This window comes from Gossypium arboreum, chromosome 11 (assembly GCF_025698485.1).
Source record: "Gossypium arboreum isolate Shixiya-1 chromosome 11, ASM2569848v2, whole genome shotgun sequence".
In the NCBI taxonomy this organism is placed as follows: Eukaryota; Viridiplantae; Streptophyta; class Magnoliopsida; order Malvales; family Malvaceae; genus Gossypium; species Gossypium arboreum.
The window spans coordinates 5,932,348-5,945,846 of record NC_069080.1 but is presented as its reverse complement, the minus strand read 5'-3'; the positions used below and the strand labels follow the sequence as shown (position 1 = coordinate 5,945,846).

At 36.2% G+C, this 13,499-nt stretch overlaps 1 protein-coding gene across 3 annotated transcripts; it reads left to right on the top strand.

The window, feature by feature from the left end:
- The first annotated feature begins 4,656 nt into the window (after positions 1-4,656).
- On the top strand, positions 4,657-11,659 carry LOC108473322 (protein ESSENTIAL FOR POTEXVIRUS ACCUMULATION 1-like). Of its 3 annotated transcripts, XM_017774817.2 has the most exons (10): positions 4,657-5,046; positions 5,698-5,760; positions 5,877-5,971; positions 6,256-7,104; positions 7,199-7,271; positions 7,386-7,523; positions 7,607-8,392; positions 8,477-10,714; positions 10,812-10,881; positions 11,086-11,659. In XM_017774817.2, the coding sequence occupies exons 1-10, from the start codon at positions 4,974-4,976 to the stop codon at positions 11,513-11,515; spliced, it is 4,815 nt and encodes a 1,604-aa protein (XP_017630306.1). In that variant the 5' UTR covers positions 4,657-4,973; the 3' UTR covers positions 11,516-11,659. The 3 variants fall into 3 exon arrangements, with proteins under 3 accessions (XP_017630306.1, XP_052877171.1, XP_052877172.1); XM_053021211.1 differs by having other exon boundaries at positions 7,607-10,714; XM_053021212.1 differs by having other exon boundaries at positions 7,607-10,714; positions 10,825-10,881; positions 11,086-11,218.
- The last annotated feature ends 1,840 nt before the right edge of the window (positions 11,660-13,499 follow it).

Here is a 13,499-nt window from a genome sequence, read left to right as displayed (position 1 = left end):
TACTTTGATATGAAAATAGACTCGTCAAGGTTCGATCACATAATTTATTCACTATTTAACACCATTCCTACAAATTTTGGTGATTTTTCACATCCACGTCACTGCAGCTGGCAGCCTCTGTTTTCAAGGTAGGCTTTACCTATATTGTAGTTCCCATGGACCAACTATAGTCTAGTCATACTTAGGTCCACATATGATCATATTTAACCATTCCAATGGCTGATCATGTGACCAACTCTCTCATTCCAAACCATAATCACATCATGAAACCAAATATAATTACAAACCACATATGGTCAAATTCCATACTCCACTATTACGAACCATTTTCGCATGGCCGTACACATATACATCACAAGTACTTAAAAATAACCGAGGGTAGTCCTATACATGCCATATCCAAAACTCAACTAAAGGAGTACCAAAAAGGGCTTTGATAGTGTGGTTGACTTCAACTTCTATGATCCCGAATCCGATCGCTAACGAGCAAAATCTATAAACAGAGAAACAAAGAAACGGAGTAAGCAATTTATGCTTAGTAAGTTTCGAGCCATAAAATACACACAACCAAAGCATAGCATTCAAGTAGCTAAACAATAATTCATATGCACAATTTCTCAAAGACATGCTTACTTCACAATCCCAACTCTTATATTCATACGCAAATAACGGCCTAGTTAATGCCGATAGCTCATTTATCATTAGAGCGAAAATTAAATGCGATTTACTCATAGTGTGCAAAGCACACACAAAACATACCTTGTTGTTGGGAATTTCACATGTGCAATAACTGAAAATTTTCCAGCAGCTTATAAATTTCAATTCACATACCTTCGGAGTTTATCCGGATATAGCTACTGTTCAAAACACCTTCGGGACATAGCCCGCTTATGGTAACCCGCACAAATGCCTTCGGACTTAACCCGACATCACAACTCGCACAATTGCCTTCGGCTTAGCCCGGTATCATAGCTCGCACAATTGCCTTCGGCTTAGCCCGATATCATAGCTCGCACAATTGCCTTCGGCTTAGCCGGTATCATAGCTCGCACAATTGCCTTCGGCTTAGCCCGGTATCATAGCTCGCACAATTGCCTTCGGCTTAGCCCGATATCACTCGAACATTCATACACATCTTTGTTTCATTTTCACAACAAAACTTTTATGCACAATTCACTTAACAAAATATCATTTCGCTCAATGGCCATATACAAGGCGAATTTCGATTGCTTATTACTTCATTCAATCGAATCAAAATCTAAGTTTCGATACTCAAAACTTACCTCGGATGTTGTCGAATGATTCCGATGGCTATTCGACTACTTTTTCCTTCCCTTTATCGGATTTGGTCCTCTTTGCTCTTGAGCTTAATTTAGCAAATAAATTGATTCAATCATTTGAGTATCAAAAGAGGAACTCAAGGCACTTAGCCCACATATATTCACTAGACATTAAAGTCACATAGGTACGAATTCATGAATCGACTCAACACACAAAGCCTTCAACATGCTTACTCATGGCGAACAACACAACCTCTTAGGTACTCATTCATGGGCCGATTATGCATGTTGGTGTTGAGGCCAATTACATGTTTAATACCACACATGCATGGCACACATTTTACTAGCTAATGCTTTACATATTGTAGCTCAATACACATCTATCATTTGCTTCATAATCAAAACACAATCACATGAAAATACATACTTTGAGGTAGTATATATGTCATTCCAACACATCATGTGCAAACATATATATATATATATATAGGTGCATGGTCAATCTCAAGGGTTCATACCCATCCAAACACAAATTTTACCAATCAAGTAACAAGCATAAATCATGCTCATGAATGCACCATGGCGAATACATCACAACCATACCCTTTTAACTTCGGTCATGGTTAAACAAAGAATTCAATGTCCTACTCAAGAATACTAAAAAGAAATTTCAAGAGTAGTCAATCCATCATTACATGCATTATCAACAAGCTTCACATTTAGCATGCAATGGCTTTAACACAATATCAACCTTGGCCAAATACCATTTTCATGGCATAACAAGGATTTGAACCATGGCTAACATGCACATCAAGTTAGCAACCAAAACAAGCATGAACCTCATGACACAACCTCAAACATACCTTAATCTTGATGCAATTATAGCCGAATCTCCTTCTAGTTCTCTTCTAAACCAAGCATGAAGCAAAAATCCTTCCTTTTTCCTTAGTATTTTCGGCCAAAGAAGAGAAAAATGGATGAACAAAATTTTTTTCTTTGCTTCTCTTTCACTCACGGCAAAAGGGGGGAAAGGATGAGCAAATTTTTTATTTTTTTGTTTCTCTTCCTACATGCTTAATTTTTTTATCATTTATCACATCATGCATTAACAAAACTTGTCATAACATGTTTTCCTTGCCCATATTCCCTTGTCATGGCCGGCCACTATACCATCTTTGGGGAAATTTGACATGCAAATCCCTTATTTTTGCATGCATGATCAACTAGTCATCACACATTTCCCCATCATACTTTCAAAGTTTACTACTAGGTCCTTTCTAGTGAAATTCACATTTATAATTCTAAATTGAAACATCAAAATGTCATACACAAATTAACACATATCATAGGCATCAAAATAAATTTTTAAATTATTTTTATGCCTCGGTTTTGTGGTCCCGAAACCACATCCCGACTAGGGTCAATTTTGGGCTGTCACATTCATGCTTTGATATCGCGATACCCCCTTCTAGATGATGTTTTCACTCACATTCAGGCCTCAAATGACTCCCTACAAGACTCAATCAACCATTAGGATCCCTATGGCACAATTGGCCAATTCGAGTCTCAAAAGTAGCATAAAATGCACTAATTCACTTATCAAAGCAAATAACTAAAACTAAGTAAAAACACGACAAAAACATATACATTGCTCGAGAATAAGCTCATTAAGTGTAATGGAGAGCCTAATTTGACATATCAAATTACGGAAGATCAAATAGTTTGATATTTATTTATCATGTATAAACATTCTTATCATATTATATAAGCACCATTGAGCTCTTTTGCTCAACATGCGGATTATTTGTTTTCGTGCATAGGTGGCGATTAGGTTTTGGAATGATCGACGAGAGCCAACAGCATCCAAATCTCACATCTCGACTCAACTAAATCTTTGTAAAGTTTCATTATGTTTGTGATTTATAATGGCATGTACCTAAAAATTAGGGGTCTTATAAGGTTTTTTTAATGGTATGAATTGTTGATGATATGTTTTTGGATGCCAAGTTGTTGGTTGATAATTGAGTGTTATATGGTTTCATAGGCATGATTTGGCATCCTTATGGCTTGAAGTAAAATTGCATTTTGGCATTTTTACCATTTGGCCTCGAGACACTCAGTTGAATTTTGGTAGTTTAGTTTGGATTCGAGTCCTAACTCCGTGGTTGACCTCATATAACTCCAAGAATATTTTGTAGGACATCTGTAATGATTGATTATACTTACAATTGAAAATGCTTTTAAATTATGTCATGTATATATGGTTAATTATTCCATAAATGATATGAGTTGCTTCGACAAAGCAATGTGACATCACGCATTCAATTCTAATGATCGGATTAGGTGTGGGGTGCCAGAATGCATATCAAAATTCACTCACCTAAATTCATCACTAACAAACTATGCAAGTAACTGCTCATTATTTATTATGCATTTAAAACTAAGTATTTATCAGCGACATCAAAGAGGCAAGCATGCCAAATAGTAAAAATTTATTTTTAGTTCTTTTAAAATTTAGAATTTTAAATTAATATAATGGTTATGTTGCACTTTGACCCCTTCTAAGATAATAAATTTCTTTATAATTCCTTTAAAATTTACAAATGAAATGTTAATACAATAATAAAATTATATTTTAATATTCTTTCAAAATACAATTCAAATTGATTTTGTAAAATAAATTTCTGAATTTGTCTCGTCTTTGGTGTAAATACATTATTAGTTTAGCCTGAAGAGAACTCCTTTCACAATGAAATGATAAAATACTGTAGCAACAATAACTTTACAAATAGGAAGACTATGTTCTTATTTTTACATTTTTAGAAATACAAGGGCCATAAAATACTGTAGCAACATTGGTTTGACTTTATTTAGGAGCTTTAATTTCAAATGAGAAGATTTTAAATTTGTAAATTGGTTAATATCACGTTTTTTTATTTTTTTTTACATTTTATGCAATGGCCATTTTATTTTGTTCATTTTTAAAAGAATAATTAATTGAAAAATATATTAATCATTTAAATATTTAAAAAGGTTATAATATTTCTTAGTAAAACAATAAATTAATATTATAATATTACAATATTTATTTCTTTAAATCAAATACATTAATATTATTACCATACTTTTATTCCACCTAACTAAACTAAAATTATACATATTTAATTTAATTTCTATTCCTACAAAATAATAATTGATTATAACTTTATTCTATTTTATCGAATCTAATATGGTGCACGTAATACTATTACAATTATATAATTAAATAATTAATAAAATATATTTATATAATTTACAACTACTAAATTTTAAATAAAAATATCTATTAAAAAATTACTTCTTATGTATATATTTATCGAATTCCTTTTTCATCCCAAAAGGAAAAATCACCATTTCAAACAAAACGCATAAGTTTTATTTTATTTATTGTTCAAGGTCTCTCCTTAAAAAGAAAAAAAAAATCGAAATCCTGATCGTCCTTATCAAAATCAGACCCAAACCTCAAGTTTTAGAAACCCTAGCCATTTCCGCTCTTTCATTCTCTGCAAAATCATTCCCTCTTCAAACACTCTCTCTCTTTTTCAATTGAGCCATCTGATCGCTCTCTGTGTCACCATTTTCCAGAACCTTGAACGCCGCCGTTTGCCCGCTGCGATCTCTGCCTTTTAGATTCTATCAATTTTCACAGTCTCGATGGCTGACGGAAAACTCGATCTACCTGATGATCTCATACCCTCAAAAATCTGCTCTGACCACTTCCCTAAAGGTATTAATACATTTCCTTTTTTATTCGTTTTAGTTTTCATTCTCCCGTTTTTTATACTACAACTTTTTACTTTTTGGATTCCGATCGCAGTGGTTTCACATTTTAATTCAATCCTCACGTTTGTCTCAAATTTTATCCATTTACGAAGTTTTTCATTATTTGACTTTGAATAGTTTAATTTATTAATTCTAAATTTCAGATTGCGTCGATGATTATTATCCCCTAAGATCTCGTTCAATTTTGTTTAAATTCTTTCTGTTACGGCGTATTAATTTAATGGTTTTCGCCAGAAAGTAAAAAAAAAAATGGAAATTCACGATTGTTTCTATGTAAAATTATATCAGCTCAAATCGCTCCTTTCAAATTCTCCGGTGATTAGAGAAAATCACTTTAGTTACTTCTCAAAATTATTGGCAAATTTTACCTGACGACCCTGAAGTTGATATATCGTACTACAGCATGTTTTATTCTAATTATACGGAAAGATTATTCAAAGAAACGTTCATCTGTTACAATTAGGAAACTTGGCAGTTCAATCTCAAGGCATTTTTTTGTTTTAAGGACCGCCTGAAAACAAGCTTGAAAATTGAGGTTAGACAGTTTCTACAGCTTCACCTATGCGGTACTTATCCTAGTTTCTGTTATTGTCAGATGAAGCTTGGGATAGGAACTTGGAGGAGAAAGGACTGACCGGGCTACTTGATGACAACAAAGGTAATAATATTTATCTTAATGTTGAAACCTTGTATTTTTAAAATCACAGGAAGCTCTTTTCTTGCAAGAGTTTAACCTTTTTTTTTTTCTTTTTTTTTAACTTTTGTGACCAATAGATCAACCAACTTCGGAGAGCAGCATACCTCTGTCCCCACAGTGGCTTTACTCTAAAGTAGCCGAAGCAAAGACGTTAACTGTTGGAGCATCTGGGGTATGGCACTTTTATTTCTCTTACCAAATGTTTTAAGGGTGCTGGTTGCCATATGGGTGTTTAATTTGTTGGTTTCTAGTTTCATTTACTTTTCTGTAGTGGAAGTATGGGTAAGTAGTGTATATGGTTTCAAAAAAAAAGTAGCTTGATTAGATTTGAAGAAATTATTCTTATTTTCTTGGTTTATTATGCTCATCACAAATATATATTTGATTTAGAGCTTGTGGCTATTTTTAATTTTGGTTTGTATTGTTTCAGTTTTTTAATTTGTTTACTCTTAACAGGATACAAAAACTCCAAATTTGTTGCCTCATGGAACCGCTGGCGACCCGAATCTGAAAGATAGTTGGCGTTTAGATAGTTCTCAGGACAAGAAAGAATGGAGGAGGACTGCACCTGATCTTGAAAGCAGCCGACACTGGCGTGAAGAGGAGAGGGAAACAGGCTTACTTGGTCGAAGAGATCGCAGAAAAGAAGACCGTCGCAATGATATTTCTTCAACAATGGATGTTCCTGAAAATAGGATTTTGTTGTCTGCAGAACGACGTCAAGATGTTAGTAGTCGTAGTTCAGGGCATGAATCTCGAAGGGACAACAGGTGGTCTTCGAGATGGGGTCTTGAAGACAAAGAAAAGGATTCTCGAAATGAGAAGAGGACAGATGTTAAGAAGGAAGATGCCCCTTCTGACAAACAAGCACTTGCCAGTGGTGGGCGCACAGCTTCTGAGCGCGAGAACGATTCTCGTGATAAATGGAGGCCACGTCATCGGTTGGAAGTTCATGCAGGTGGGTCTGCTTCTTATCGCAGTGCTCCAGGTTTTGGTTTGGAGAGGGGGCGAGTGGAGAGATCAAATGTGGGTTTTGCAGCAGGACGAGGAAGGCCAAATTCCAATGCAAGCCTACAAATTGGGAGGCCACAATCTGCTTCTGTTATTGGAGCTCTTCCTGTGGATAAAAACATGACCCTTAATGCATATTCCTACCCAAGAGGAAAACTCCTTGACATTTACCGCAAACAAAGGACTGCTCCAAATTTTGACAACCTACCTGATGAGATGGATCATTTATCCACAGTAACACAAAAAGAAATTGTTGTGCCTTTGGCATTTGTTCCGCCTGATGCAGAGGAAGAGGTCTGAACCTTCTAGTTTGATTTATAGAAGAAGAATGTACTCATCTTTATCCTTCTATATGGTTGCCTAAAATCTTCTTGCGCGATTCTTACAGGCTGTCCTTGGAGATATATGGAAAGGAAAAACAATAAGCAGTGAAGTGGTCTACAACTCATTTATGGATGCAAGTAGGGATCAAATGATAGCATTGCTTCTAGTGTTTCATTTATGTTGTAACTTACTTACGTAGTAAATAATTAAGATACCTTTGACAGGATAAGTTATTTGCCCTGTGATTTCAGGTGAAGGAAAAGAGTGTTTCTCAGTTAACAGGAAGGATAGTGTTGAACCTGGTGAGAAGGCTGCTGTAAACAATAATTTTGAGGGGAGTCATGCTGAGACATTTTATGTGTCAGATTCACAGATGATTATGAGCAAGGGTAGGAAACTTTCGATTTTAGTTGTTGGCTATCAGCAGTCCGTTAAGGATAATATTAATGAAATTTTTTGTTTGTCATTACAGAAATGAATAGTTCAAAAGAAGGTGGACAGAGATGCATGCCACCATCTGATGTAGATGTAACCAATGCTTTGGGGTTAGATAGGGAGATGGGTGGTTCCACAAATTACATGGATGAATTAAAATCTTTTGATAATCGGCAAGTAGCTGATTTGAAAATGCAAAAGGACTCTAATGTGAAGGACAACAGATCATCCATGAAATTTGGAGTGGGCGAGCTTCCGGAAGACTCAAGTTCTCTGTTTGGTTTTTCGTCACTACAGCCTAGAGTCGGCTGTAACCCGATAAGTGTTGAGGGCAATATTGCTGCACATTCTCTGGAAAGTGCTATCCCTCCTGAGGATATGAGCCTGTGTTATCTTGATCCTCAAGGGGTAATTCAGGGACCGTATTTGGGGATCGACATAATTTCATGGTTTGAGCTAGGTTATTTTGGTACAGATTTACCTGTTCGATTGGCAAATGCTCCTGACGGGTCGCCTTTCCAAGAACTTGGTGAAGTCATGCCTCACCTAAGAATGGATCCTGGTTCAGCCTCCAGTGTTAGTGCAGTTGCCAGAATGCGAGTACCTGATCATTTTGAAGGGAGCTTGGAAGTCCCCATATCTTCTTCTGCTTCTGCTCCTGCTCAGGGATCTGCCATTGGACGTGAGCTGCAGCAATCTTTGTCTCCTTTTGAGGCATCTGGTACTAACTTTCAGTTAAGAGGGCCTTCTCAAAGTTATCATTCTGAGCACCAATTTTATGAAGATCCAAACATCCATAATTTTGCTGTTGCTCAAGCTGATGGTATGTTTAATGGGTTGCACCTACTGTTTATATTGTTAACAATTGTGTCTGTTAATGATGCCTGCCTTTCCATGTGTGATGCAGAAATCTTTTTTTCAGGAAGGCCTGGAAGTGCTGGTGCTGACCCTTTGAAAGTTTCTGCTGAGATGCAAGATCCTTTGCGTCATCCTGCAAGTCATTTATCCATTGCAAATGAATTTTCAAAAACCAATGCACCTCATCGAGGTGATGAGTTGCTCCCAGAGGCTTGGTCTGATGATCATAGAAGAAATGCTGTGTTTAATCCTAACATTCATCTAGGCACTACTGGTGCTAGGCCATTATCTCACAGGGAGCAAGAACACAATGGTTTGGACCTGGTACAGCACTTAATGTCACAAAAGTTTCCCAATGAACCTCTTCAAGAGAAAAACAATTTCTTTCATGCCCTTCCACATTCGACTGGATTTGGTGTGGAGCACATCCATAGTTTTGATCTGATGCAGAGCAAGAATCTCAATCATCAGCAGTCAGTCCATCATTCAGCTCCCCATATGGAACATCTTTTGGAACTTCAATTTGAACAGCAGCGGCAGTTGGAACTACAACGGCAGCAGCATCAGTTGGAGCTTCAGAGGCAGCAGCAGTTGGAGCATCAGCGGCAGCAGCAGTTGGAGCTTCAGCAGCATCAACGTCTGTTGGAGCTTCAGCGGCAGCAGCAGTTGGAACTTCAGCAGCATCAACGGCAGTTGGAACTTCAGCGGCAGCAGGAGCTTCGTCACCATCAAATTGAACTGTTGCAGCAGTTGCAACAACAACATCTGCAGCAGCAGAATTCTCAAGCTCAACATATTCTTCTTGATCAATTGCTGCAGCATCAGATTTCTGATCCTGGCTATGGTCAGGAGGTATTTGATGCTGCTAGAGACATCCAACTTGATCAGGTTCAGTTTCAAAGGCATCTTCTAAGTGAATTGCAGAATAATTCTCAAGCATCAAGGCACCTGGATCCATCACTGGAGCAGATCATCCAAGCAAAGATTAACCAGAGTGCAGTCCAAGGGCAACAGGCTGATTTTTTGGATTTCATGTCACAAGCAAAGTATGGCAACATGCTTCCTTCGGAGCATCAGCTCCGTCTTCAAAGAGAGCAGTTTCAAGTGCAGCAGTTATCTAGGTCGCTGAGCCAACAATTAGGAATGGAGGAGGATAGACAACTTGCTGGTTCTTTGTCTGTAGATGAAGTTGGTCAGTTTGTTAGGAATCCTGGCATTCATCCCCAGGCTCTATCAATGGAGTTGAATGGTTCAGATCTTCACCAGAAGAGGCTTTCATCTTTTGAAGAGCAAATCAGCAATATTAAAAGGAATCATGCTTTGTGGGAGCAACAGCAGCGAGGGACTTTTGACCCCAGCCCTACAGCATTTGCCAGGTCTGCTCATTCTGCTGCTGCTCCTGGGATGAAATTAGACAATGTAAATTCTCTAGATCTTGCTGAACGTCTCTATATGCACTCTAACAACCAACTGGGTCCATTTTCTTCTGGTAATCACTCTTTTAGCCAACAAACTTTGGGTGATGTATATGCATCTCGTCCAGATTTAGTCTACCACTCTGGAAAAAATGAGCAGCTAGAAAATAGTTGGGCAGGAAAACAGATGCAACAATTAAATCTTGAAGCAGATTTGCAAAGAAGGGAGTCCGAAGTTGATTCAAGCACTTGGACATCAGCTGGAGGGATTCATGAAAAGTCTAAGAAAGCTTTAATGGACCTTCTTCACCAAAAACTTGGTATTCAATCGACAAGGTCATCAGAAGGAGATTATCAGTATCCTACTTCATCTTCCAGAGGCAGGGAAAGCTTTTGGCCTGTTTCTGAGCCACAAGCTTCCAATTTTCCTTTTACTCATTTCTCGAATCAAGAAGTTCACGTAAACAACTCATATCTGGAAGGCCCTCAAAATTCCAATTCAGGTGCCTTATTGCAAGATCATTTGTTTGGAGTTGCTGCTAATGGTGGTGTCAACCAGGTGGTTAACTGTGAACGATTGCCTCATAAATCCAATCCGGGTTCATTTGCTGAAGATCAGTTATTGTTGTTGGGCGCCGAAGATCTGTCTTCTAGTAGTTATGCAGATGCTAGCTTAGTGTCAAAATCTGCTGTGAATAAGGAATTGGGCGAACTGGAGGGGAAGGAGCAGAAAAATGGATTGAAAAGCATGATTTCAAGGACTGGTTCTGTGTCGGGGTTTGAGGACAATATTTTGGAGCAAGTAGAGATGCCTTTGGACTGTGTTGACCTACAAAGTAGAACCCATATCCGTCATGGTTCACTTTGTACCGGTAATCTTCAAAACAAAAGTTCTCCCTAAATGGCCTTTAGCTTTTCTTTTTTTTTTTTTTTCTGTATGAATTAAATCATAAAAGTGAAATGGTGCAGGTGTCAATGGCAGGTTGTACAGTAATGGAATTGGATTAGAGAAATCAGTTGAAGACCGTCCTGATGATAGGTGACACTCTCTTCTCTCTAATGTTAATGTTGTTCCTTTTTATTTATTTTTTTATGGGGTTGAGGGCGGGGGGGTAATTTGCACAGCTACGATTCACCTCGTAATTGACATTTGACACGAGTGCACATCTTTTTTGATGGTTAACAAAGTGTTGAACTCTTCTTATAAAGCCATCTAATCTAAATGTGCTCGTCCTATTGATAGGTTACTGTCTGGGGTGCCGAAAGGGGATGATAAAGTTGCACAGATTTCATCATCCAAGGATATGTTTTCCGATCAAAACACAGTGCCATTTGTGAAGCAGAAAAGCCTTACAAGTCAGGCAAAGAGGACAGTAGAAACGGAGGCATCGGGCAGGAAAGATGTGAGTATGAGGAGGACCTCATCTTATAATGAGGCTGTAGTGTCTGAAGCATCATTCATGGAGATTCTTAAGAAGCCGGCTCTTCATGGGGCAGAGGTCCCCGTGTATGGCTCTGCTTTTGAGCCAGCATCATCTGATGGTGCTTCACAAGCTGGACGAAGTGGCAAGAAAAAAGGGAAAAAGGGAAGACAGATTGATCCTGCCTTGCTTGGTTTTAAGGTTACAAGCAACCGTATCTTGATGGGTGAGATCCAGCGCCTTGACGATTAATTTTTCTCGTTTACACGCGCCATGTCTTGTTGTACATTTCCTGTAAATTCTTTTACTTTCTTTTTTCGCTTTCTATAGATGATTTTTAATTTTGTATAGTATATTCGAGGTAATTAATTGATTTTTTCCTTAAAAATAATAAAATCTTTTGCTTTTAGGAGGCAACATGCGTGGTTTAATCTCATCTGAATGGTTAATGAAGCCTTCTAGTTTTTGCCAAATACTCCCTAGTTAAATCCTTACGTTTGTCCAATTTAAGGCTAAAGTATGATTGAATCAAGTTAGTGTTTTTATTACTAAATGGATAAATTTAGTTTTTATATTATTAAAAAATAATTAAAGTAAAATTTTAATTGAATTAATTTTTATTATTTTAAAATGCCATTTAATATTTTAATAGCTTCTCATGATTTTACAAATATGATATTGTCTAGAATTTAACTATAAATGAATAAAAATTGTTATTTTTAAAAAATAAATGCGTAACTCTTTTCAATTTAATTTTATTTGATATTTTTAATTGTAAAAATATTAAATTTATCCATTTAATAGTAGGATTAATTTAATCTAGAGCCGTTCAATGGTCCGATTATTTATCCATGTTTAAAGGTTTATTTAGAATTTGATAGGGTTTAAATAAAATATTAAATTTAAAATTTTGATTTTTAAAAAGTTTAGACTTTAATTTTAATATGGGTTAAGCTTAAGTTTAAGTATTCATAATCTAAGCTCTTTTCATTTTTTAAATTAAAAATAATATATATTATTAAATATAAAATTAAAAGTAATATGAATGGACTTAAAATGAATTTAAATTAATAATTTATAAATATCAAGAAATTTAAACAAAATTTTAAACTTACTTTAAATAGAGATTAATAAAAATAAAATACGTTAATATATAACACTTAAACTCAACCCGTAAAAGTATACTTACTCATGTAGGATACATTAAAATATTTGAAGGTAGCAGCCCAGCCCTTTTCCATGTTTCCTCCCATCTTTTTATAATAATTCCGCTTTAGGAGAATCTTGCTTTGTCCAGTTTAATATTTAAATTTTTTATCCTAATTAAATATTTAAAATATCAAATGTTATGGTTTTAGATAATCTTAAACTGTCAAAAAAAAAACAATGAACCAATCACATGGCCCCACACGGTGTTATGTTGTAAAAAATTATTTTTACTAAAAATATATATAAATTTTAAAAATTATAAATAATAAAACTAGAAAAAATCTAATATATATATAAACTATAAAAATAGAAAGAATTTATATTGTTTTTGTTAATTATGATTAACTGTTTTTCTTAACTACTTTTTGTTAAAACAATCATCATCCACAAAGGTTATGCAAATGTAAAACCATTTCACCATTTACTTGGTGGTCAATCTCACCTGCTGCACTACATGAAAGAAAAGCCATACCCAAAAGTTAATCTACTTGGTGCTTATGTAAAATTCCAAAGTCTATTGAATATTAAAGCTAACTACAAGTAAACCAAATTCCCATTACAGTGTTGCATTTCATTCTATTGCAAGGGTGAAGATGGTGTTCATCGCAACCCCAAATTCCAACCGGGTTGTCTTGTCTTAAGGCAGTCGACAATCTCTGCCGTTTTCCTCCTTCCTCTCCCATCGGCCATCTCCACCATTTTCACGCAAAGAAATTATGAGCAATCAAAATTTCCACTCCAAAAAATCCATAACCACTAATACCAAACCAAACCCCCAATTCACCCCACTGAATCGTCACCATCCCGCACCCTAAACTACCCTCTAAATCCTCCATAAACCACCACAGCTAACCCCACTGCTAACACCCAACCCAAATAGCAACCAAAATTTCCACTGCAAAAACCCAAATCCTTGAAATCCATTGTCGATCCGTAAAAGGTAGAAAAAGAAAATTGAGATTCATTTGCTTGAATGGTGCTGAGGTTGGTGCTTTGGGGGTTGGCTTATCTGATGTTCAGCGAACAA

Bases quoted from the DNA above. Each gene is read 5' to 3' on its own strand.
- LOC108473322 (XM_053021211.1), top strand. From the start codon at position 4,974: ATGGCTGACGGAAAACTCGATCTACCTGATGATCTCATACCCTCAAAA. The intron at 5,972-6,255 runs GTATGGCACTTT...TACTCTTAACAG, and splicing joins TAACTGTTGGAGCATCTGGG to GATACAAAAACTCCAAATTT. The intron at 10,715-10,811 runs GTAATCTTCAAA...GAAATGGTGCAG, and splicing joins TCATGGTTCACTTTGTACCG to GTGTCAATGGCAGGTTGTAC.